This window comes from Rhamphochromis longiceps, linkage group LG11 (assembly GCF_057381845.1).
Source record: "Rhamphochromis longiceps isolate RC_006_pf linkage group LG11, R_longiceps_female_GT1.1, whole genome shotgun sequence".
In the NCBI taxonomy this organism is placed as follows: domain Eukaryota; kingdom Metazoa; phylum Chordata; class Actinopteri; order Cichliformes; family Cichlidae; genus Rhamphochromis; species Rhamphochromis longiceps.
The window spans coordinates 3,406,222-3,432,754 of NC_140567.1; the positions used below are offsets into that span (position 1 = coordinate 3,406,222).

Genomic DNA, 26,533 nt, shown 5'->3' on the forward strand with positions numbered 1-26,533 from the left:
ATTCTTTCGGCTTTCCGGACTGTAACTTTGCTGTTTTTGGTTTGGTGAGGTTTTTAGCCATTTATACACAGATATAAATGTCAAACGTTGGCTTTGCTCTGGAAGAACTTGGTGGACTCTACAAGCTTACTTTGGCTTATTTCTATCATTGTGCAAAAGCTTATCAACAACTCAAATGGCAGAAAACGTTTTTGGGATAAACTGATACCAAAAAAAAGCACTTTTTTTGTTGTAGTTGTTACAAGTCAGCTATAAATGTATGTGCTGTTTATTGTAATTGCATTTAGACCACCTGTCACGTCAGCTAAAGCTGGTTCATTGATCTTGTTGACACATCACTACAACAAATGGCAGCAGCCAATGATGCATCTAATTGCATCTATCTCTCTTTTTTTTTTAGCAGCAGGCAGCTGTCGATTAATCTATGGCACACAAACACCAAACAGCAGGCAGACATGAGTTTAGCAACCAGCTGCTGAACACTGTGGTAAAGACCAAACCAGTTTGCAGGAGAGAGCACTGGAATGGAAATCGCTGATAATCTTACCCTAAAGCTGGATATCTAAGCGGGGAAAAGTTAGCTAACATGCTAGCCGTCAGCTTTAAAGATTGTTTCACTGTCTTGTGAAAATGTGCTGATGACTGACCATTTACAGCAGGAATGGGGAACTCCAGGCCTCAGGGGCCGGTGTCCTGCAGGTTTTAGATATCATCCTGGGTCTAGTTCATTACCAGGCCCTGGAGACCTGGAGAACCGGCTCTTGAGGCCTGGAGTTCCCCACCTCTGATTTACAGGGTGCCAACACAATCAAACCCTGGGGTATGTCCAGTTATAGAACATGGTGTCCATCGATTGAGGAAAATCAGGACTGGATCTGGATCTGTGTGGAATTTTGGTCAGCCGCTTAAACTCATTATTTAACTTAAATTTGTAGCCTCGCTCTCGGACGAATGCTTTTCCAAATCTGAACTTGGAGCTAACAACAGTACTGCTAATTTGAAAGTAGTTCAAATGAAACTAAAAACACTGTGCACGCACGCACACACACACACAGACAACAGGAGACAGGACCATTCAAGGGTATCTATCAATATCTTCGTCCAGCTCAGGGAAAAAAGGGAGAAAAAAAGAGTTGTGAGGTCACACAAGGAGCAGACATCTTGAAGTGATTTTCAAACACAGACTGATCTGGCCCTGCACACTGATACACACCAAGGTGACATTGTTGAGGCCCCCCTTTCAGATAACAAGGATTCATACCACAATGATAAATAGTTGTTGTTGTTTATTTTTCTGATACGTAACCATTATGACTGATAAAAAAGGAGTCGTGCCATTTCAAAGTTTAAATACTCGAGTATTTTGTGATATTCTTGCTTTAATTTTACTAGCATAGTAGAGAAAGAGCAGGTCCTCCGTTTTTACAACATGCATCATACACCTATATGCTCTCAGTGTTGAAGCCTCGACCTGGCTTATTTCCCACTTTTCCTCTAACGTGGTCCATAATTTACAAAATGAAGATAATTCTGTTTTAAGTAAAACAACTGGCCCGACTGACTCAGTACTGAGGCATCATCTCTCTATAACAGCTGACAGTTTTTAAATGGAAGTGGCTGATAGCATGTAATGAGGCTTGTATTAGAAGCACAGCATGAGGAAACGTGTGAATTCCAGACTGTGATTACTGACAGACTCTCTGAGCACTGCTCAATATGTCTGAGTGCAACCTCACACAGTTTCACTTCCTAGGAGTACAACAGAAAAAAGAAATGAATACGACATCGAGTGTTCCTGCCAAAGCTCATCTCTCTTACTTAAGTTGCTAGTTAGTGGGCTGACTTTAAGCCACCAGCTGGAAATGTCTTTGAGACATGACAGTGACAATGAGTGCCTGACAACAGCTATCTGATGCACATTGTATCTGCAATTACAGAGCGTGCGGCGGCTGCCTCTCCTTTAAAAGTGGATATTTCTGCTCCTCGACACATCAAAGGACTTTACTTCAGAAGGCTTTTCTGAGCCATCCACCGAAGCTTCAACTGGAAACATGTTGAATTTAACAAAATGCCTGTTTGTCTTTTCACTAACAATGGAATCCATTTTAATATGATTATTTTACTGATAATATCCACAACATTAACCTTTCTTACCGAGCTTGAAAGGCCTCTGAAAGCAATCTGACATGCTCATTACAACACACTAAGCACTATAAGCAAATACAGTTCAGTGATCACAGTCACGCCATATAAATAAAAGTGAATTGAACTGAACTGAAAACACGTAAAAAGTTACTCAGACAGCTGAAGTCATCAGATCTGCCAGGCTGTACACAGGTAAGGTAGTGCTAACACACAAGTGTTACATTTTTTTGCAAATCAGACATAGATTTTACCCCAAATTTGAGAACCATATATGAGCTTATTAATGTCTGCTTTGGTCCAGAGTGATATGAAGTGCCTAACAGAACTATTTAGAACTATAAAAATGAATAAGACTATATGGTACTTCTTAAATACTTCTAAATAATTTCCCCCAGGGATCAATAAAGTATTCTGATTCTGATTCTGATTAATTATTTATTTCAATAATCAATCATTCTTTTGGTGATCAAGTGTTATACTTCTGTGTACTCTGGATACACATTGGCCAGTCTGCTAATTAGCCGTCCATCACAGGTCTGAGATGGATAACCAACATCCAGGTTCATCTATTCTACCTTCTATCAGTTACTGTTTACTAATGCAAGTCTTTATTCGCTGACAGTCATTTTGGAAAATGCAATTGGCAACACAATACAAAGGTTTAATCTTGAAATGACCTTATTTTGTCAGAAAGTCATTCCTTAATCTTTACCTTTCTTTTCTAATCACCACGTCATTATCACCTCAGATCTCTTACCTTGATTCCATGTGACCTCTACCCCTGCAGCCTTGCTGTAGGAGGGAACTGAAAGACTTAAGCTGAGGTTCTGATAATGTGGATGTGAAGCGGGTGACATGGAAAGGTAGGTGAACTGATCCGAGCTTTGGGCCACGAGCACTGGTCGATCAGCGTCGTAATGTGCCCCGTGATGCAGGCTGAACTGCCTCCAAAACATCTCAACCCATCTGCTGCTTTCATCGGAGGTCTTTTATCTCTGCTGGTTCACAGGCTGATAGCTTTTTATTTTTCACTCTTGGTCTGACTTCAACACTTTATTGAATTCATGTCAAGGTTTACATCCACAACCATGTCGGACATTCATGCCGGTGGAAAGATAACCAGGCAGCGCTTTAATCAGCAGCCTTTTCTTTGTCATTTAAGAGACTGTTATCAATATGCCACATTGATTGGAATTTTCAAACTTCAGACAAAAATCAATTGAATCAGACTCGGCCGTTTTGCCTTCTGTGCATGCTAATGTTCTGCAGGGAAATGCTACAGGAAGGAAGCAATTCTTTTTACAAGCTACTATTCATCTGTTCCAGAGCAGTAACATTTACAAGCAATATATACAGGAAGCAACACTGATTTGATCTTATCCTCAGATTCTATCTAAAGGTAACTTTAGGATCAAAGTGGGTGCTTAGACAAAAGCGGTTAATTCAATCATCTTTTAAATATATCAACTATCTGAAAACGATACACTACATGTATACATGATTATAAACCAACCTTTGCAAGAGCTGTGACTTCAAAAGCTTCATCACTGGTGTTTGTCATGTATTTCAAACAACATCCTCCGTCTTTGCCCAGTCAGACTCTTGGTTTAGGATGAAGTGAGTGTCTAAAGAGTCCGTTTCTTGATTGAGGACAGCCACAGCTACGTATCTCTTCTCTTGTGCTGACTGAGGCTTAGTGAGTTTGATTTGATATCTTGGTCAAAAGGAAACAATTCTTGTGATCTGGTTTTAAAACGGCTGTTAAATGGCGTTTGGCTGGCTTGGTGTAAAACATTAAAAACGAACGAGGTTCCGAATGCAGATGAAACATTAGAATTCCAGACTCACAGCGTGACAAACACAAATGAGAGCAGCGAGAATCGTGACATGCTCGTGCTGGGTCTTTTTTTATTCTTCTTTTTACTAAATATTGCACAGAATTCACAGCGATTTACATTCCCTGGAACTAATGACAGGGTTCTGCTTCTAATGGATTCTCCACAGACCTCTGGTAATTAAGAAACACATTTGTTGCATTAATTTTTGATCCCGACACCAAGCGTATAAAATTATTCAGATCCAATTGGACAGAGAATAGATAATGAAGTCTGCATGTGACAAAGACAGAATTGTGACAAAGAGACAAGAGAACGGGAACAAAGATAGCTAATGAGAAAATCATTACTTTAGTGACAATGACAACTTCACCTAATCGAGAAGCTCTAACAAAACCCGACGTTTCGGTGAGGCTGAATATTACGGACCGTTTCTCTGACGGCAAATTAACTCGCAACAATAAAAATCACACAACACACAAAGAAAGTATGCAAAGAGACCATCCTGAAAAATCAAAGCCTTCCACGGGCTCTTTCTGTTGAGTGCAGCACTTTTATCGCAGATTTAGATTAAGCCAGTCGGGTCTCAGAATCCATTTCCATTAGAGGCAGGAGGGGATAAGCGGACTCAGGCTCTTCTCAGATCTTTCACCCATTTGCAACAACTCATGTGGGAGCAGAGACTTCCATCCACGGTGTGAGATTTGAAAGCAGAACAGCATTTTTTTCAGGAATAAAACTCTTTGAAATTTTCTGTTCCCGCATTCCTGAAAAGCATCCTGACAATTTGAATGATCATAATGTTTAAAAATCACTTAATAATCTATTCTATGTGACACACAACCAATGACTAATAAACACTGCAGGAAAGTGTTTATAGAAGACCGTTGGTCCACACATTTCTGTACTTTTATTGGATAGTTTTTTTCCACAATCACGCACACTACCTACTGCTGGCTTAAAGAATGCAGTCTATGGAAACAACTGTCACTGCAGCCTACTCATTTTTTCTGTCTGCATGAAAAATACAAACAGAAAATTTGTCCTGTAACCTAAACATCAGTCACCATGATCATCACTGGGCCACGTCATGTGACTATGGTCTTTCTCCTTTTTTTGGGAGAAACATGCAAGTGCATGTTAGTAGTAGGGATGGGTACCGGTATCCGGTGCCATGATGGCACCTGTTCTGACATAAATGGTAGTAACCAGACCGAAAAGCAGTGCACGTTTCGGTGCTTTATTTCGGTGCTTTTTTCCCTGAGATGTCATACACTTTGGATTCCAGCCAATCATTTTACCTTTCCGAGGATAGTAGGCGGGACCAGGTACGTACGTTCTTTTAGAGCAGAGCTACAGATTAAAAACGCCCAAGGAGAAGTGGTCAAAAGTCTGGCTGTACTTCACAGCAAAAGATGCAAACTCAGCCGCCTGCAACAAGTGCTTTAAGCTGATACTGTGATACTGTCAAAGGAGGCAACACCTCAAATCCGATGAAACACCTGGCGACGTATAGCATATTGTTAAAAGCCGAGAAATGCGCCGTATTTGATAGCTTGCTGTGAGACCTCACACCGAGCACATCTACTGCGGGTGGGTTGTCTGTTATCGGACCCGGAGTTAGCAACATCCCCCAAGAACCCGAAGAGGAGAGTCCTGGCCCCTAGCCCTGCCAGTGTAGCAGGAATGATGAGGATGATGATGCAGCAGCAGCCGTTCTTCTCTGCGTGAGTAGCTTAATGTTGTTCGTGTGTAATTTACGTTGAGTAGGCTAACCACGTTATTACATTAATGCAGGTAAGGTGAACTAGCAAACATCATCATAGCTACATGCGGCTGTCTTCTTGTTTGATGGCAGATACTCCCTTCACCCTGGCCAAAAAGGCTAAAATGACCAAAGAAAAAGTGGGAAACAGTTAAACATGAGAGGTTTTTGGACCAATTTTGTGTTCTCCATTCTTTAAACACCGGCACCGTTTCAAAAGTACCAGTTTGGTACTGGTATCAGATAAAACCTAAACGATACCCATCCCTAGTCAGTAGTGTCTGTGCTGTTTGAATTCCCACAATCCTCGTCTATGTTAGACAGCATGCAAAACAACAAATCCAGCATGAGCCTACAGGGACAGCATAGCAAAACTAAACCATGTCACTGCAGTGAGTTCAATAAGTGTTCACTGCTGAAAGCATAAAGGAGACTCACACACCAAGTCACTGGAACAAAGTTGTTTGCCTGTCCACTTAAAAAGCAGCACACTTTACATGTACAGTGATGCACTCTGTTTATATAGCATTCCACTAATCTTACTGACCATTTCACTGATATGAAAAACTGACATGCCTGTCTTTGAACTGTGGGAGGAACCCAGAGTACTGTACCCACCCACCACTGCTTATCTTCAGGGTGAAACAGCTATGTTTTCTCTCATGTACTGCATATACTCTTAAAATTGTGTTAAAACTGTCTAACAGTTAAATCAGTTTATGTGCAAGTAATCAATGTGAGCCAAAAACTCTGGATTCATTTCCCTACTCTTGGCTCTGTACGATGTCGGTGACGGGGGATATCCCCATGGCCCATATGGTCATCGCCTGCACACAGCTTCATCACAAGCGTCCCAACCAGTCACCTGCTGTTCAAACCTTCTGCTTGTCTGTCTGAGACACTGCACTAAATAAGGACCATTTTAAACTGTGAATCATGCAAAGCTATTCTAACAGCATCCAAAAGCCTCAAAACTGTCTTCCTAAAGGATGAACCACTCAGCTACAGTGTAAGACAGCCTTACTGGGTCCTGTGCCTGGGGAAAAAAGTGCTATTTTTGATTCATGAATCATCCACAGGGCAGAAAAATAAACATTATGATTTATATTTTTGGGCATCTGACCCAGACCTAACGAGGGTGCAAAAGTAGATACTAGTACTACCACATACTACATACTGTCATTTAGATCGGAGCACCTCAAATGTAATGTCACCCAAAACTGTTGTCAAACCTATAAAAAAAAGCAGCAGGAAGCTTTCTTCCCCTGCGCACTAAATCTATTAATTTCCCTGGTTTAAACGTGCAGTTTCATTATTTACTGTGATCAATCATAGTGGGTCATCAGACAGCAAACCAGCTCCCAGCGCCTGCTTATTTGTTTCTCTCTGCAAAGATAGAAGTGCTTGCACACACAGAAGCGCAGAATCCAAACTCCCAGACATCTGTAGCTGTAGGTCATCAGTCAGTTTCTTGCAAACACGATGCTGCAGGACAGGAAGGAGTTTTTTCCCCATCTCAGATTCTTTACATTCTTCTTTAGCAGCAAGGCCCATTTATAGCAAATGGCCCAAGCTTAATTCCCATGGCACTTCTAGAAATGGTTCGCTTCACCACAAAAGTCCCTTCGCAAACAAGAACACAGGCCACATGTTCTTATCCAAATAATCTTAGGAAACTTGACAAATAGCCCTGTTACCAGATATATGTGATATCTAAGACATCCAAGCTCTCATGTCTCTTTGCCAACAAAAATAAGACTTCCACGATGGGATGGAAATCTCTTGCATTGCAGCATTCCTTGATGCCCAGTGGGCAGTCATGTTGGCCATGAACATGAAGAGATTGGTGTTGTGACACACATGTCAGGTTTAAAGCGCACAAAGCTGAAAATCCTCTGTTTATTTTCAGTTTCCAGTCCTGCTGAAACCACACAATATAAGAACTGTAAGATCAAAGTACATATAAGCAGTTTGCCTTGAAAGTTAGTGACAGTGTGCTTGCTTAGCATGTGGATGCAAACTAATTCTACCAAAATGTGTTTGCTGATGACCTGATAGACGTTGGGTTGTTAAGATGTGTGTTTATTTTGTCCAAGCAGAACATCGACTCTTCTGAACGTTCATATTTACCTTCTTTGACTCAATACCTCAGTACTGAGTAGAGATGGCACGATACCACTTTTTTATGTCCGATACCGATACCGATATCATAGATTTGGATATCTGCCGATACCGATATGAATCCGATATAGTGTTTTTTAATCAATAAAACTGTTTTTTTTATATCTTGCTGCTTTTTGTATAAGTTCATACTCAAGTTAAAAAAAAACAAAAAACACTAAAGCTATTCTGTTATACCTGTATGCAAAAAATACACTGCACCCAAAATATTTCATAGTTCAGCAAAACTGATCAATCTAATAAACTTAAACCTGCACCATCCTCCCTATTCTGGTATTTTAAAGAGCACTTAGCAGAAATATTAAGCAACCTAACTAATAGGGTTCTAAAACTCCCAGCAAAAAAACCCCAAAAACTTTAATTTGATGCAGTGTGAAAGAAATGCACAGAAATCAATTCTTTTTCAAGAATAATTAAATAGATTCAACATCTTTCTTTAACAGAATTGCAGACTGCACAGATGGTATCTTCCCAAAGGAAAAAGTACTACAGCTTACTAGGGTATTTTAGACTTAACAGTTACTATATACAGTAATTGACTTCTATTCATTTTACATCAAATTAAAACTTTGGGTGTCAGATAACTATTTATTAAAAGCTCGACATTTTAAATGAGAATAAGAAAGAAAAGTATGTCTTTGTGCCCCCTTTTCCCTGTTCATGCCCTATCGGCCCCCATGGCTAAACTTTGCTAGATCCGCCCCTGCACAGTTACCAGCCGTCAGCTGTAGAAAAAGATCCTGGTGTAGAAAGTAATATTAAATACATTCTAAGAACAGCTGATCAAGCTTAAACGTGCTGCTGTTGTTCAGCCGCTGGTTTCTTTCTGGTGCAAAGTGGGCCAAAAACAAACAAGAGACACGGACTCGCGACAGAAAAGCCGATCAGCTGATCATTGATCAGTTTCATGATTGAAGTAGCAACAGGAGAGGGAGGGGGAGGCAGTCGCTCCATATATCGGTTGTTAAGCTTAACGCGGGAATGCTTTACAAACATTCAGAGATGGACTTACACACTTGCTTTACTTCTCTCTGGGATAACCTCCTCGGAGATGAAATGCCGGTGTTCTGACAAACCATCCTACTTTGGCAAAACGTCCTACCGTAAGTAGTTTATGCACATTTCTGCTGTCACAGAGTAATTCCAGCACCAATTTAAGTAGGTATGACGGTTTGCCACTTAACTTTGCCCATCAGAGTATGCTTTTAGCTCATATGCATACAGCCAGGATGGTTTGCCACTTCATTTTACCCTTAAAGTATGCTTGTAGGTAACATTCACAAAGGTAGCATGGTTTGGCACTTAATTTTACCTGTCAGAGTATGTGTGTAGCTGTTATTAACAAAGGTAGGATGATTTGCCACAAAATTTTCGGAGTTTAAGTATGCTTGTAGGTGACATTCACAAAGGTAGGTTGGTTTGGCAGTTAATTTTACCAGTCAGAATATTTCTCTAGCTAATATTCACAAAGGTAGGATAATTTGCCACTGAATTTCATGTTGTGTGCATGCGCAGAAACAACAGGTAGGATGGTTTGCCAGGTAGGATGGATTCCCAGAACACCTGATTGGTAGCGAGGCTACAAATACACACAGCCGCTCTATCACGTGAGCACACTGCTCCGACGTGCTACGGTTATGAGCCGAGTTACGCCGTGTTACAAGTTTTGTGAGGTGCTTTTTTGATATTTAATGGATCGATTACATTTTTTATTTCTCCCCGATATCCGATCCAGTAATTTACGTCAGTATCGGACCAATACGTAATATTGGATCGGTCCATCTCTAGTATTGAGTCAAAGAAGGTACTTAGGAGGTACTTTATCATTCTATAAACAACAAATTACAATGAAATCCACAAATGTGTAGATCAAAAAACACTATTTTGTTGTACGTGTACAGTGACAGTAAAGGGCTATCCTATTCTATTCTATTCTATTAATGATAAAGCAAGTGGAGGCCAATTTGTATTAATTGACATTGCAAACACAGTCCTCAGCACTCAACGAGTGTCAAGTATCAAACACTGAATCTCAATATCCAGCCCTGATTATAAATGGAATAATCAATTAAGTGATTAGAGACTTCATGTAAAATTACACAGCAGCTTGTATTTGGATGATGAATTAATCATTTGACTGAAATATTGTTGGTTGTAGATTCTCCACTAATTTGCAGATGCCTCCAATGGAAAACTCTCCCAACTGCAAATGTGATGTTTTGTTTTTTTTAATAATTTATTCCCAAAACAAAAATAAAACCTTATGCATGCTTCATCAGTAGAATTTATTCTCTGCCTACATTGTTTCAAAATGAAGCTAAACTGCTAAAGAAAGAAATAATAAAAATGCTCATTGAACTGTTGCTAAAGGAGTTTTCTAGCGTGTTGTGTTGCGCCTGCATCATGTGCCGCTCTTGGACTTGCGTACCAGCCTCCCCCCCGTGGCCCTGCGTCCAGGTTCCCATGGACATTACACTGTGACGTGTTACAAAAACAACAGCAGCACTATTTTGGGTACTTAAGACTTTTTAGAACACGAACCCTCCGTGATTAAAAGAATTTTTAATCTAAACAGTCAAAGCTGACCGTGTGTTTTATCGTTTAGGTTTACGGGGCAAAGACAGTAGCTGCAGCACATCCAACACCCTCAAATCAAATCACTTTTATTGTCACATCACATGTGCAGGTACATTGGTACAGCACATGTGAGTGAAATTCTTGTGTGCGAGCTTCACAAGCAACAGAGTTGTGCAAAATACAATAATGTAAACAAGCAAAATACAAGAATGGCTGCATCTGAAACTAATAAATATATGTACAATATATAATAGTGTATGCATTTCTGGATGTGTATACTAAATATTTTTCTGTGTGTGTGTGTGTGTGTGTGTGTGTGTACACATATTTTACAAATTAAATAGAGTAAACAATGAATAGAATATATAAAATAAATAAAATAAAATATACAGAGTGAGACATGTGCAAAACAGTGGCGTTACTGTACAGTACCCTGAACACATCTGTGCGTTATCTCACTAATGAATAATTCCCTGGGCTGTCCAGAACACTCAGATACTTTTTTGGAGCTTTGAAGCTTTTGTTGGAACGTGGGTATCAAAGGTGACAAACCTCTGTGCACACGAGTTAAAAATAGGGGCTGTGCTTTGACTCCAGCGTCTGTTTTCCCCTCAGAGTGAACGGTTCTGTCACACATTTGTCAAAATTGAAAACGAAACCACTCAACGGTACATCAGGAGGTGCGATTAAAAGTATTCCTGCTTACATTTTTTCACAGCAGGTTTCAGGCTGACTTTTTTCCCAACTTGAAGAAATACTAGCTGTTACACTACTTTTTTCACACACAGTGCTGTGAAAAAGCAACGTTCACCCTTCCTGTCTTATTAGTTTTTTGCATATGTGTTACTGTTAAATATTTCAGCTCAAACTAATTTTTGGATTACATATAGACAGTCCACAGCAGGCCCGATGACGGTTTCATGCCTTCCAGCATCTTTATTTAACACTTTTCTCACGGTTGCTGTTACACACAACTCGGCTGCAGCTTCCCAGCTGCCAGGCTCACATATCACCACCAACAACAGTAACCAGGACCCAGTGCAGACAAAAAGATTTCAAAAAGCAGCACATGGTGCCACAATCTAAAGAAACAGCTGAGAAACAAAGTTAGGAAAGTCATTTCTGAACTTTGGGGGCACCAGTGAGTCGCAGTGAGAGCCAATATCAACAAATAGTTAAAACTTAAAATGATGGTGAACCTTCTCACGAGTGCTCGGTCGACCAAGAACGCATCCACGACTTATCCAGGAGGTCACAAAAGAACCCAGAACAACAGCTAAGTTGTCTTTGACCTCAGTTAAGGTCAAAGTTAGATAAGACCCTGACTGGGCACAAAAGGCATCATGGGAGAAAATCACTGCTGACCAAAAAGGCTCGTCTCACATTTCCTAAAAACCATTTTGATGATTCCCCAGACTTTTGGAGAACATTCTGTCCACTGATGAGATATAAGCGGCTCTTTCTGTAAATTTGCATCTTGTTCCATCTTAAAACTGACACAGCATTTAACCCACAGACTATGGGTTATTCATGCATGTAAATGAAAGTCTTCTAACACACAGGAGTGCTCTGCAGCGTGACAGTTGCTCTGTAACTGATATTTACTGCAGATTGGTTCCCCTCCCAGAAGCTAAAATGATATCATCTTAGAAACAATGTTGCAATGGGATCACACCACCAGCAACACTAATCTTTGAACTTTGCCTGCATTCGTCTTGTAAGCTTGTGACTGCAAAATGTGCCCACAGACAGCCAAACACACCAATACCTGCCAAAGTCCTGAACCTGCCCCCGGTGTCACTATGGGGGTCTCCAGCACCACCATTTTTCTTTTGTAAGACACACAGAGAGACTAATAAGGTGAAGATAATACCTGTTATGCTGTGGATGGTGTTGTTTTCAACTCACACTGTAGATTATTTGTTTTGTCCCAGCAACACTGGCCTTGAGCTATTTTGCAGGCCTGTATAACATATTGATTTCTCCCACTTTCTCCTTCAGTTTGCTGTTGTAAGCAGCTGGTTGATGAGGGAGTCAGGAGGTCTCAGAATTCTGGGATGTTGTTTCTATGACGAGGAAATCCTGCTCGGGTGCTCTTTTGACTTAAAGTGGCAGTGACTGTTGAGCACCAGTGCACCTGCTGCAGATGGCTACCTAAAGCTGTGTCCTTCACCAGGCACATGGTTTCTAAGCTTTGGAGCATTTCCAATGTATTGTCTGCAGTGACGTTGCTCAATGAATAAGTGATAAGACAGCAAGCAGGATTCTTTGTGTTAGCATTGCTGAGGTTGGCTGTTAGTTCCCTTTATTGATCCCATGTGACAGGACGGCTGCTGAGCTGCTCTGTAGGGCAAAAACATCTGGGCTAGTCTGAATTTTAGTTTTTAGAACATTTTCCAGTTTGACACGCTGGCCTGACCAGTGCCAGTTTTCACAATATTTGCCCTTCTTCCTGAATTTAGTTTTTGCATGATACACAACAACCAACTGATTGGCAAATATTTGCAGAAAATAAAACGTCTGAGCACCAAATGCACATTATGGGTGCACACACACACACACACACACACACACACACACACACACACACACACACACACACACACACACACACACACACACACACACACACACACACACACACACACACAGCCTCCTCCCTCTGCCACAAATTTAGATCTGTGGGAAAAACAGACTTCATAACTCAGCTCAAAAAGACAAAGGAAAACAAGAGCGAATGTTTCTTGGTTTCCCATGAAACACATGCTGCATACATTTTTAGCATGCAAACGAAGATCCTATAGCAAATTAATTAATATTTGCTGGCAAAATATACCAGATCATTTATAATATCCACAGTACTCTGCTGCACATGCACTGCCTTGATTTAATCGTCACAGTCAGCAGAGACCCATAAGTGCAGCGTTATTTAATGACTAAACTGCTGCTCCTCCTGGCACCTTTAAATATCAAGCGTCTCTTCATGCATTTACAGTTTTTTACAGACGCTAGGACACATGTCTCAATACTTAGGTCACGTTTGCAAAACTCCTCACACAGTGAGCACAACAGAAGTCTATGTGGGCTAAACTGAGGACCAGTTATCATTGTTTGGGCACAAAATGCATTCAATGACTTCATCTCTCAAATTTCATGAATCATCTTCTCACTCAGACACAACAACTGCCAAAAATCTTTGTACGTACAGGACATTTTGCATGTGCTTACATACTGTTTTCAAAACTGTTAAACTTATGGCCAAAACAATAACACAATGCAAAACTGAATAAGACAGCAAAATTCAACAACAATATTTTATTGAAACATATTTTAAATCTAAAAATGCAGTTTAACCAGCCACAGCTGATCCTCATTGTAGATGAACCTCTACACAGGTGTTACTCCTTCAATTTTTCAACTCCTTCAATTCTGGCAGCCAGAAGATTCTTTCCTAGGTGTGTTGCCCTAGATGACATAAGATGTGATGTGGATGAGAACCTGTGGCCAAATGGAGAAGACCGAGTAGATTAGCATTACTATTGTATGTGTATCAGTGGATGGTGTGTATACAAATTCTTGTATTTTGGGATTACTTAGTGCAAAAAAATAAAAATACATAAACAAATATTAACGAATTCTGCATGATGTCTGATTCATTCCAGTAACATATATTGAAATTATAAACAGAGATGTGTCCTTGTTTTACACAAGGAAACACTGTGTAATGCTACATGTTGTTAGTGTTTTTTAGGTCATTGTTTTGTGGGTGACAAAGTGTGTTTGTCGGCTGTCAACCTTTGCTAGTGTTCTGGAAGAATGAGTTTATTTGAGACCTGAATGAAGTGTTTTGGTAGTTGTAGTGCATTTTGAATGTGAAATGAACTGCTTTGCCAAGCTGACGGTCAGTTAGGAGGATTGTGTGAAGAGTTTTGCAAAAGTGACCTAAGTATTGAGACATGTGTCCTAGTGGCTGTAAAAAACTGTAATATGAAATCAACGCTAAGACTGGGGCAGGAGGGTGGAGACGTCTATACAGTATCAGTATCAGTACATGTTGTGTGCAACTGCAGTAACATCAAGTGCTTCATTTATGTAGCTGTGTTTTTGCTGAAAAAAGAAATAAAAATGCAGTTTGACCACCTTTTTTTCACGAGCTGGGCCCACGTCCTCATTTTAGGTTTGACAGCGTTTTAGTAGGTAAAAGTGATGCTTTGACATGAATTGACCTGCGGTTTGGGGAAGGCCTTGAAGGGGACTGGTGACGGCTCCCGGGACTGGCAGATGTACCATGTACCAAATAGGAGTGAAGAACTTAAAGAATTGAGAACAAGGAGGGAGGGAGGGTGGGGCACGTAAACGAGAATGAACAGTTTGCAGAACTGAGGGAACCTATATAGATGACAGCTGGAAGGAGCGTGTTTGGAGGCGTGGTCCCGATATATAATCTCCAATAAAATTACAAGAAAAATGATATTTGATCTATTTTTACTTAAGTGTTGGGCTCAAGATGCTTGTAGGGCACTCTCTGGAGGCCGGTGTATGCTCTTATAGACAGAATCTGGTCGCTGCCTCATTTGGCAGGCCAGAGAAGCTCTGTGATGGCAACTGACCCTGAGGGACAACTCAGAGATGAATATATTACACACCATATGCACACAGTTACAACGGGACCCACATCCAAAAAATCAGCTGCAGTGCAGTCCTTGCTGGCAACATCTGGCCAACGAGACCTTGAAGAGTCATTTTAATGAAAAAGCCCCGGCCAGTGCCGTGAAAGCATAACAGTGAAAGTGGGCCAAGCTCCCTAAAATTGACTTGTTTTCAACTTACCTCATCAAAGCTGCTGTCCTCTTTCTTGAAAGCTGCAAAAAGAAGAAAGCGACACAAGATCAGAAGAAGGGTCTATTGGCACATTTTGAAGAATGAGCAAAATAAAAAGTATAACAGCAGAGATGCAGAAAAGAGTCCTGAGCAGCGACTGTGGCGTAAACTTGGCCTGGTAACGTCTCCAGTTTGTCATCAGAATGTCCAAAGTTTTATTTCCTGTTGTTTAGGTTAATCAGGCATGGGTTAGATTGTTGTTCAACTAAGCCCAACCAATACAGGATTTTAAGATCAATACAAATATTTGGTGTTTTAAAAATCTGATATATCTTTTTTCTTTGAGACACATGAAACATGAACAAACGTCACCACATCTGTTACACTTAGTTATGTATTTACTTGTTGGCACTGTGCCTGACTCCATTAGGATCAGGTGTTTGTTGTGTTCCTGGTGCAGGGTTGGAGGGCGTTTCTTCTGCTACTTCCTCACATTTTAAACTGAAATCTTCGTTTTTACATTTTTTTTAAGTGCTCATAACTGAGATCGATCCCCCAATAAATTGGTCGGGTACTGCAAAGCTATGACATACAGCATTGCTCTAAGAAGAAAGATATAAAAATTCCAGCTGCACACAATAAAATTGTTTTTCTAGTTACAGTTAAGTGGGACGTTTCAACACGGTACCTGCAGTATTAGTCACCACTGTTTGAAGAAACACTACAGAGTGGCACAGAAACTACTGCCGACTAGACAATTAAATAAACATACATGCTCATCCAAACCAAAAACAAGTCAATCAAGAAAGTAAGGTAAAATGCACATGGCCTGTAATGGATTCAACAGATAATAACCACCGGACTGTATCAACACATTCTACACCAGTATGTTTCTACACCAGTATGTTTCTACACCAGTATGTTTCTACACCAGTATGTGGACCTGCGGTAACGTTTGCACGTCCTCTCCGGTTAATGTGGCAGGTAAATAATCAGGTAACAGTGCATATTGATCTGCCTTATTACAAACCTGCCATCACTGTGCATTTAGTGACCATGATGAGACAGACAGAGTCTGGCTCAGATGCTGGCAGTTCTCGCTGCAGTCTGCCGGTAGCGTCTCCTTTCAGGCAGGATAGACGAATGTCACCGAGCAGTGACTCAGTTTGTGGTCAAAGGCTTGCACCCGTTTGCCACAGCAGATGCCCCCAATTGTAAGTGAATGTGTTTAATTGTAGGCAGGGACATTACTGGATATTCTTGTGTAACTGCTACAGAATAATTTATGTTATACTTTGTTATTGCTACAGAAGAATATTTATTTTATTATTTTACATTTACAATATTTTCCCCTGGGGACCCCATTGAAGAGCCATAGGCTGGATCTCTTAAGATCTCACTGTTGGGTTTGTAAGGCCATGTTACTCCTACATTTCTATCTTGCTCAAAGAGAAGATATAAAAAAAGTTCTAAGCTAATCGACCTTAGTGTTCTCCTTTTTTAAAAAGAATCGATAAAGAATCGAATCGTTAAACAGAATCGAAAATGGAATCGGAATCGTGAAAATCTTATCGATACCCATCCCTAGCTAGCATAGCATCTTTAGCCACACTCGCAAGCTAAACTGACATGTTATGCATGGCATAAAGTGGCGTGCATTTTATCTGCATATAAAATATGTTTTTGTTTTTGAAGGATGTGATTATTGGTTTTGAAAGGCTCCTAAATATATAGACAATGCTTGTACTTAATGTTTGGTAAAATGAGTGAAACTTATTACGTTTTTTAGACTAACTGAGAATTCAGAGTGGTTTGTTCACACATGCTCATAAGCATGAAGCTTAATTTCATGCAGACTAAAAAAAAGCAAGCAATCGATCCAACAGTCTGACCCATTCTAGCACAAACCACAGGTGCTCTAGTCAGTTAGACTGTACTAATTCAGACTACCCCCTGGGTGTTTTTTACTTAAGCTAAGCAGCCTTTTCCTTACTTATAATACTAATAATAAAGAGCAACTGTCCTGGATCGCTTGTCTGGAAAAGCCACTTCCTGACAAATGTCCTGCCTCCTCCTTCACTTTAATTCTAAAATTAAAACCTGTGTCACTTTGTTTTTTGAATGGTAAATGAATCGATTCTTATCAGTCGATAACCTGCTCTGCCTTCTGAGCTAACACCACCAAACTGTGGCGCAGGATGTTGCAGCTGCATAAAGAAGAGACTGTGAACATCTAAATGTGTTATTAATGTCTAAATTACCAGAAAGGGTGTAACCAGTGATTCAATTATATGCTTGAACCCACGCTGACAATCAACTCCTCGTCATTTCAGGACATTATTGCATTTGACAACAATATTTTTCATATTTGTCTTTATTTTTCCTCCCACAGCACAAGGAGCCTGTCAAAAGTATTCTTTATATATGATTGTTTTTATTAGTTATTACTTCCTCATGATGATTACGTTTGTGTCTAAGGACAAAGGCAGCACAGGCAGAGTGTGATGTGGGAGGAGGTGGTGCTTCCAGGTAAAATGACTTATTTATCTCAGAGTGAGTTTGGAAGCATTGTCAGCCCAGCCACTGAGCCGTGAAACCGCTGCTTCCTTCTCCTCAGAGGATCAGTACACACACATTCCCCAAAGGCTGCACACTCCAGACAGCCGCAAATCCACACTCATGTAGGGCTGCTCGATTATGGCAAAAATGATAATCACGATTATTTTCACTGAAATTGAGATCACGATTATTTGACGATATTTATTTAACCCTTTAAGACCTACTATAGAACCAAGTCCACCAGAGCTTATATTATTTTTTTTACATGCTGTAGTGCCATTTGTGGGAGCATTTCAAGTTGCTATACATCAATACAACTGTTATAGCCCATATTTTAATAATATGTATGCATTAAGTCCATAGTAATTACATAAATTGCAAAAAAGTGCAATAAACTACAAAAAAAATTGAAAATCGCTTTTGTTTTGTTTACATATCGTTAGCTTGATAGCATAATTGCCTAAGTCATTTTTGGCCAATGACATAGGCAGACGGACAGGATGATGCAGCAGTGGTAGGGGAGTAAAGTTAGGCAAAAATCTCAATTTGACCAAAAAATGACTTAGGCACTTATGCTATGAAGCTAACGATATATTTCTACTTGGAGAAATTTAAGAGGCTTATCCCTCAAAACTTTAAATACAATAAAGTTGCAAAAAATTGTTTCCCACCACAGGAAATTTATTTTGAGTGTCTTCATAGTTTTATTTTGGAGATACAGCAATTTTTATATACTGCAGGAAAAACAAAAAACAATCCTATGATGCAAATTTGCAAAGAAAACAGCATGTGCATCATTTCACTGTGGGAAGTGTTACGACCAGCTGATAGGAACGGCAAAGCGTGTTTCTGGAATATTGTGTTTTTGTTCCTGCAAGCGCTTTTTATGCAATTTTTGCAAAGCTATATGTGGAACGAAACCGTGACCGAGGACAAGCTGATGGCATCAGATGTAAGTACAACTCCTCCGGTTTCATATGCAAAACAAATTATTGCGCTAGCTTACACGGTTCAGGTTCTACAGGGATTTAAAAATAGTTACGCAAAACGGAGCGTGCTGCTCTGACCGGCTTTAAAGGGTTAACAATGACTTTAAAAAATAATATAAAATAGTGCGCAACACCACTGAAGTTTTTTTTTAAACTCTCTTTTCAACCAACGGCAGTCACTCTCCAAATAACTTCTGCTTAGCTTTCCAAGCTTCCCTCGGGTCCTCTTAATCAGCGGTCTCCAACCTTTTTTGCGCCACGGACCGGTTTATGCCCGACAATATTTTCACGGACCGGCCTTTAAGGTGTCGCGGATAAATTAGGGAGGGGCTAATAATCGGCTCAGTCATTTTTAATGATCGTTGAAAGCCCAGATCGTAATCGTGATTAAAATTCGATTAATTGAGCAGCCCTACTCTCATGTTCCTAATATTACCAAACAACATCCTGGTGCTGAGATACCCAATCAGACAAAACATTTTTTAATCTTTAAAGTACTGATATATATTGCTCATCACAGAGAAGCTAAAACTGCTCCAACAACAAAAATACGTTACATGTTTATCAAATCAATAAATGCTAATGGTACAACTGATAGCTTTGTGCTGTAACTGCCTAAGGTTATGCTAGCTTAGATCAACAAGCAACGGACAATTTTATTTATATGGCACAATTCATTACAAGCAAATTCAATGTGCTCAAGCAGCAGCAGGAGCACCGATGGACTCCAGTTTATAACATCTTAAGGTTATTAACTGACTAATTAGCTGTTAATTAGCAACGATTTTCAAAATACAGTAATGACATCAAAAACTGATTACTAATATTTTAAGTCCCCATAAACTAACAAAAAGATTCTTCCCCTCATGAAGGAATAAATAAAAAAAACAATATATATAATTATTTTTTAATCATTAAGGAAAATATGGTTGTTATATACTGAATTTATACCAACTAAGTAAATTTTATTTACATTACATTGAAAATGTACATGTAGTTTAACTCTTTAAAGTAATTATTTTTGGTATAATATACTGTTGACTGTAGTTTACTAAAATCTGTTAAAATTAAAAGAATATTTCATCATTCTGGGAAAATGGGTTTCACAGCAATTACAGAATATGAGCTATTGAAACCATACTCTGTAACTGCTCATACCACCCTGAGCACAGCCGATCTCATCTGGATGCGAGACCACCTGGGAATACCAGGTGTTTTTTGAGTGGCTTAGCTCAGGAGGTAGAGCAGGTTCTCTGTTAATCAGAAGGTTGGTGGTTTAATCTCTGGATGCCAAATATCCTTGGACAAGATATCAACCCCACGTGACTCTGCGATGCATCCATCTGAAGGTGAATGTTGGACAGATGCCACTTCAGCAAAGAAAAAAGTGCATGTTAGGCATGTTGTATAAAAACCTTTAAGTGGTCAGGTAGAGAAAAATGCTGTATGAAAACCAGTGCATTTACCATTTTACCAACCTCCTTAAAACCAGAGGGACATAAATAAATAAATAAAATCGGTGGCTGCCCAGTGATTTCTTTTTTCTTCTTCTTTGCATTCAGCGACCAATTGCACGTAGATGAGCAACCAGCTGGTCATCGAAAAGGTGAATGTCCAACACCCTCAACTTCTATACAGCCACAAGTTGGCTAGTGGTAGGCAACCTGTCTCCATTCAGTCTTCATTCAGTCTCAGACAGATTGCCAAAGGTTAGCAAACAACTGCTGTCCAATTACCAAATGTACACAGGGACACCTTGCAATCAGTCTGAGTAAGTTTGTCCCAGTGAGCACAACTGGTGTGTGTGTCTTATGGTGCTCAACTCAACTAGTTGCCAACTGGTTGTACATTTCTTACATAAAAGCTAGGTTTTTCAGTTAAATCACCAACCTGCAGCAACTACGTCACTATTTATGGACGAATATGGCTGGACTTAATATAAGTACATAATGTGAATTCCTGCTCAGCGTCAGTTTCTCCATATATAGACGACTACACAATACTACACAGCGCATGCCTGACTACGTAAAAAAATTCAAACGCGTTGGAGGAAATTCTGGGGAGAGGGAAGTCTGGCCACGACCTGGTCCTGGATAAGCAGCAGACAATGGATGAGTGGAAACATTTAAAAACAACATTGTAACATGTAACACAAACATGTAAGTGTGACAAATATGCAAACGAATCAATATTTATCTGCAGAGTATGGAAAAAAGGTTCAGTCTAGAGTATGAAGGAAAGAGCATGTTACAGTACAATTACTGTTTCTGCAGCTGCTCCAACACTGAAGATTTTGAGGCTTGAGATGTATTGCTACAGATTAATTAAGCACTGGGGGAAATGAAAATCTAAGTAACAAAGTTTTCTGAATCTGCTCTAAATTAGAAACCTGCTGAATGAATAACAGAATCCGTTCTCTTATTCATTCAGCAGGTTATAATTCAAAGACTAATATTAATATACTACAGTTTTTTACAGCCACTAGGACACATGTCTCAATACTTAGGTCACTTTTGCAAAACTCTTCACACAATCCTCCTAACTGACCTTCAGCTTGGCAAAGCAGTTCATTTCACATTCAAAATGCACTACAACTACCAAAACACTTCATTCAGGTCTCAAATAAACTCATTCTTCCAGAACACTAGCAAAGGTTGACAGCCGACAAACACACTTTGTCACCCACAAAACAATGACCTAAAAAACACTAACAACATGTAGCATTACACAGTGTTTTCCTGTGTAAAACAAGGACACATCTCTGTTTATAATTTCAATATATGTTACTGGAATGAATCAGACATCATGCAGAATTCGTTAATATTTGTTTATGTATTTTTTATTTTTTTGCACTAAGTAATCCCAAAATACAAGAATTTGTATACACACCATCCACTGATACACATACAATAGTAATGCTAATCTACTCGGTCTTCTCCATTTGGCCACAGGTTCTCATCCACATCACATCTTATGTCATCTAGGGCAATACACCTAGGAAAGAATCTTCTGGCTGCCAGAATTGAAGGAGTTGAAAAATTGAAGGAGTGACACCTGTGTAGATGTTCATCTACAATGAGGATCAGCTGTGGCTGGTTAAACTGCATTTTTAGATTTAAAATATGTTTCAATAAAATATTGCTGTTGGATTTTGCTGTCTTATTCAGTTTTGCATTGTGTTATTGTTTTGGCCATAAGTTTAACAGTTTTGAAAACAGTATGTAAGCACATGCAAAATGTCCTGTACATACAAAGATTTTTGGCAGTTGTTGTGTCTGAGTGAGAAGATGATTCATGAAATTTGAGAGATGTAGTCATTGAATGCATTTTGTGCCAAAACAATGATAACTGGTCCTCAGTTTAGCCCACATAGACTTCTGTTGTGCTCACTGTGTGAGGAGTTTTGCAAACGTGACCTAAGTATTGAGACATGTGTCCTAGCGTCTGTAAAAAACTGTAATAACACCAATACTAAAAATGGACATGTGTACATTGGGGAGAGCAACATTTCAGCAGTTTCTAAAATACTCAGACCAGACTGGCATCTGGCACCAACAAGCATGTTCATAGTCGCTACATGACTTCCTCAAAGCTAAAAGCAATAGCTTGACCTCATGGATCACTTCGCAATTTCCAGTCATTTGCACCCTAATGTTACATACAGTTAGTCAGCTACCTGTAACTTAGCTATGCTGCATGCATTTGGTAATGGTTACTTCCAGAGGTGTGATACTCTGGGCTAAATGACCCAGCATGACGCACACCCACATGAACGCCCATGGTTCTTGTTTGTTTCTATGATCAAAGGTTAGACTGACTGTATGCACAGACCTTAAATCTACCTGTACACAGCTTCATCTCCATCTCTGCCTACCCGACCTCCACCACACATCAAACCTCTCTGCTCCCTGCATGGGTCCTCTTCTCTCCCTGCAGTTCTAGAATACCATGTCAGCTCATACATGCATTATAATTTGCCACAGATATGATGACAAATAATATTATTTAAAGTTTTTCTTTATAGTAATAACAGTGTATAGTGTACACAACCATTTCCCACAGACTGACTGAGTTCTTAGCTTGCTATGGCGGCCTGGGCAGGATGTAGGCGAAGTGAGTGTTTGGCTTGAACACATCGTGTGCTTCACTGTGATGAATCTCAGAATCGGTGCCATCCATGTTCCCCACAGTGCCAATCTGATCGAAATGAATGTGAAGACTGTAGCTTTTCCCAGCACTCGTGTCTGCCTGAGGAGAGTTACAGTGGCCATACTCTTAATCACACATTAACAGCTTGACGCTGCAGCCACACTCCGATCAGCTGGCCACTGAACAGCTGTTGGGGGTTAATTGCCTTGCTCAAGGGCACCTCTTTAGGAGTAATGAGGGAGGAGAAACCTCTCTTAATTCCCTTCAATGAATTGATACCCCCTGTATTTCCAAGGTCATTGGTTCACTGACAAATTTAAACTGCCAAAACTGCAGGAAGGCAAAATTAAAAATTTGAAGGTCACTGAAGGCTTTGCTGAGCCAAAGGAACTCCTCATTTATCTAAAGCTTTTCTAATCTTCTGTCTGCTCCAATGCCAGTGCCAACATTTGCCACTGGACACCAGCATCTGCATCAGCATTCAGCACGAGCTGCTGCCTGGTGGCACGAGCTGACATTATGCTGCAGGAATCAGAATCCTGTTTCATGGAATGGTAAAAAAGAACAACATCTGCAACATCTGCACTGGAGGTCAGGCAAAGTCCAAGGCAGTGGTTCTTGTTTGTAGTCATCTGCAGTCTGTCTTCATGATCTTGCAAACACAGCACTCCATCCTGACATTTCACTACGTGACTGGTCTCTTCAAACCTGAGGTCACTCTTCAGAACAGGCTGACAAACTCTGCGTCAGCCCATCCACCTGGTTTGTGTCTGTTCAAATGAAAATACTAACAATGCATTACGCTGCACGGTGCTATCATTTCGCATACAACACGGTGCTGTCCACGGGGACCTGTTGGATCAACATGCCTGCAAGGATATAAAGAATACAGCGCTCTCTTGAATTTGCTTTGTTAAGGCTTCCGTGGAGCAAGGCGAGGGGCCGATCAATGCTTAGATGTGTTGATTTAGATGAGAGGAGAGACAGCCAATAGGAGACGAGCATCAGCAAAGCAGAAAAGTCAATGCCAATCTCGCTTCCTCCTGCAACACTGACCCAAACTCAAGCTCTCATTTTCTTACAGACTGCATCCGACTGTTCTTTGTCTACAACACACTGCTTCAAAGGCCACACAGGTGGTGTGTGTGTGTGTGTGTGTGTGTGTGTGTGTGTGTGTGTGTGTGTGTGTGTGTGTGTGTGTGTGTGTAAAAAAGGTACTGTTTTACACACACACACACACACACACACACACACACACACACACACACACACACACACACACACACACACACACACCTTTTACAGCCAGTGATGTGAGTGTGGGACAATAAGTCACATGAAAACATAAGCGTCACTTCAAGCACATCGTCAGGTCTTGTCGTGTGGCCGATAAACAATTTCACTGGTAATTTCATGGCATTTATGGAAATAATTATTAACAAAATTATGACAGAAAAGCAACAGCCTTACTTACTATATATTGTGTATCGCTAAATATTTGAAACAAACTATCCATCCACTCTCTTCCGCTTATCGCTGTCAGGGTGCTGAAGCCAATCCCAGCAGGAGGCAGGGAACACCTTGGACAGGTCACCAGTCTGACGCAGGGCTAACACATGAACAGACCACTCATACTGACACCCGTGGGTTCTTTAGAGTTACCAGTTAACCTAACCTGACTAACTGTGTGTCTTTGGAGACGAACACTTTGTTTAAAAAAAGAAAACGGAGGATAAAATTAATATCCAGTGAGAAGAATTCAGTTTGTAGTTTTTATACATTTCCTATGAATCAGACATCAACTGATATAATCCAAGTTACACATAGAGCTGAAAAGATTTTTGTGTTAATCAGCAAGTCAACAACCCCATTTCTGAAAAAGGCGGGACGGTGTGTAACATATAAATCAAAACGATGAAATCATTTGAAAATGCTTAACACAAAAAAAAGTGCAGAAACAAGCTGGTGGGTCAACTTCAAACAGCAGAGCTATTAGTAAGTTGATCCCAGACGTAAAGATCCAGAGGGATTCACTACACTGAAAACCTGCATGAGCACACAGTCCAACAATTATACTGAAGTAAAACAGTTTATGGATTTCATCATCTATGGTACATAATGTCATTAAAAAGATTCAGAGGATCTAAAGACAAAGCTGAGAGCAGTTTGAATGGCTTTCACGTTCAGGCCCTAAAGAAGCACTGCACTTAAAAAATCCACCTTATCACCGTCCTCGCAGGTGGGCAACCTCAACGAGACCTTCCACGAGCCATTATTAGCATCTACATGTTTTTAAAAGAGATTGATCGTAAATCCAAATTCATGATTTTCCTATTCATCACCCTCCCGCTGCTGTGCGAGCTTACATTCTCCGTTTGTGTTTGTTTGTCGCGTTCAGCTGCTGTCGCCTATGCATCACTTAACTGCTACCAAAATGAGTATTTACAACACAGTTTTCTTCAAGTCAACATTAAATATGGAAACAAGAACAAAACACGCTCCAAAAACAGGACCGTCAGCTTTTAGAAATTATGGATACCGTGTCATCCATCTGAATATGGGTGATGATTCATGTGGTGAATTCTTTTTTTAATTGTTCTCCCAAATCTCAGCAATCAAGGGACAAAACTTAATTCTGTCACACAAAATACTATTTATATTTTTTTAAAGGTCGGGTTTGTCACCAATGACGTCTCAACGCCCATTTATACCATTTAACATAGTCCTCTTGCTAAAGTGACGTCACATCCACCAGCAGCAGATGTGCTTTAGTGTTGTGTTGCCTGCTCGTGCACCTCTGGGATTTTGTAACCTTGTGTGGGTGATGGGGCTGGCATGTGCTAAAGACGCGAGTGTACGCTCACGCCAGCTTTACGACCATTTTAGTGATATTTCTGCAGGAGCTCAGATATTCCCAACTTACAGACGTCGCAACTGTTTGAAAACGAGAAGCCCTCAGAGAGAAACCTCGGCCTGGACAGCTCACTCTCTGCTCAGTGTTTACTTTAAAGCAACAGTGTTGTATTTTCTATATATTCATTTTGGTGTTTTGTGGTCTTTTTAAACGTACAGCAAAAAACGTGTAACGTGCAGGCTTTTGTTCAAACATTTTACTGTACTCAACATTATTTTTTAATGTATTATTTATTCATGGATACATGTGTAGCATTCACTTTATTGTAAAGCGTGTTCATTTAAATGTTTAGTCATGAATATTACGTAAAAAAAGAGGTTTTTTCCAAAATTATTTTATTTTATTCTAGAACATTGTACATGTATTTAAACTGTTATAACCTGTTACTGTAATGTACATTACAAAGTCATAAAATATATAGTCATTATTAAAATCCTTTTATATCCCTGATGTCAGTACCAACAATGGCCAAAAGAAACATATTTTAAACAGTTCTATGCAGCACTATTATGAGCTTGATAGAGGTCCGAAATCTTTCTATATGTTCACAATACACACCAAACTTATAAGAATCATGGTTTCTGATTTATATGGATTT

General features: G+C 40.0%; 1 protein-coding gene across 2 annotated transcripts in view; it reads right to left on the minus strand.

Moving 5' to 3' along the window:
* cdk14 (cyclin dependent kinase 14) overlaps positions 1 to 26,533 on the minus strand; it is a 237,020-nt gene that overhangs the window by 208,285 nt on the left and 2,202 nt on the right. For both annotated transcript variants that reach the window (XR_014913714.1, XM_085422048.1), the window contains exon 2: positions 15,334 to 15,365. Coding sequence is in view for 1 of the 2 variants with exons in the window: in XM_085422048.1 (XP_085278174.1) it covers positions 15,334 to 15,365 (32 nt within the window). In the remaining variant the exon portion in view is untranslated. The remainder of the gene's footprint in view (positions 1 to 15,333; positions 15,366 to 26,533) is intronic.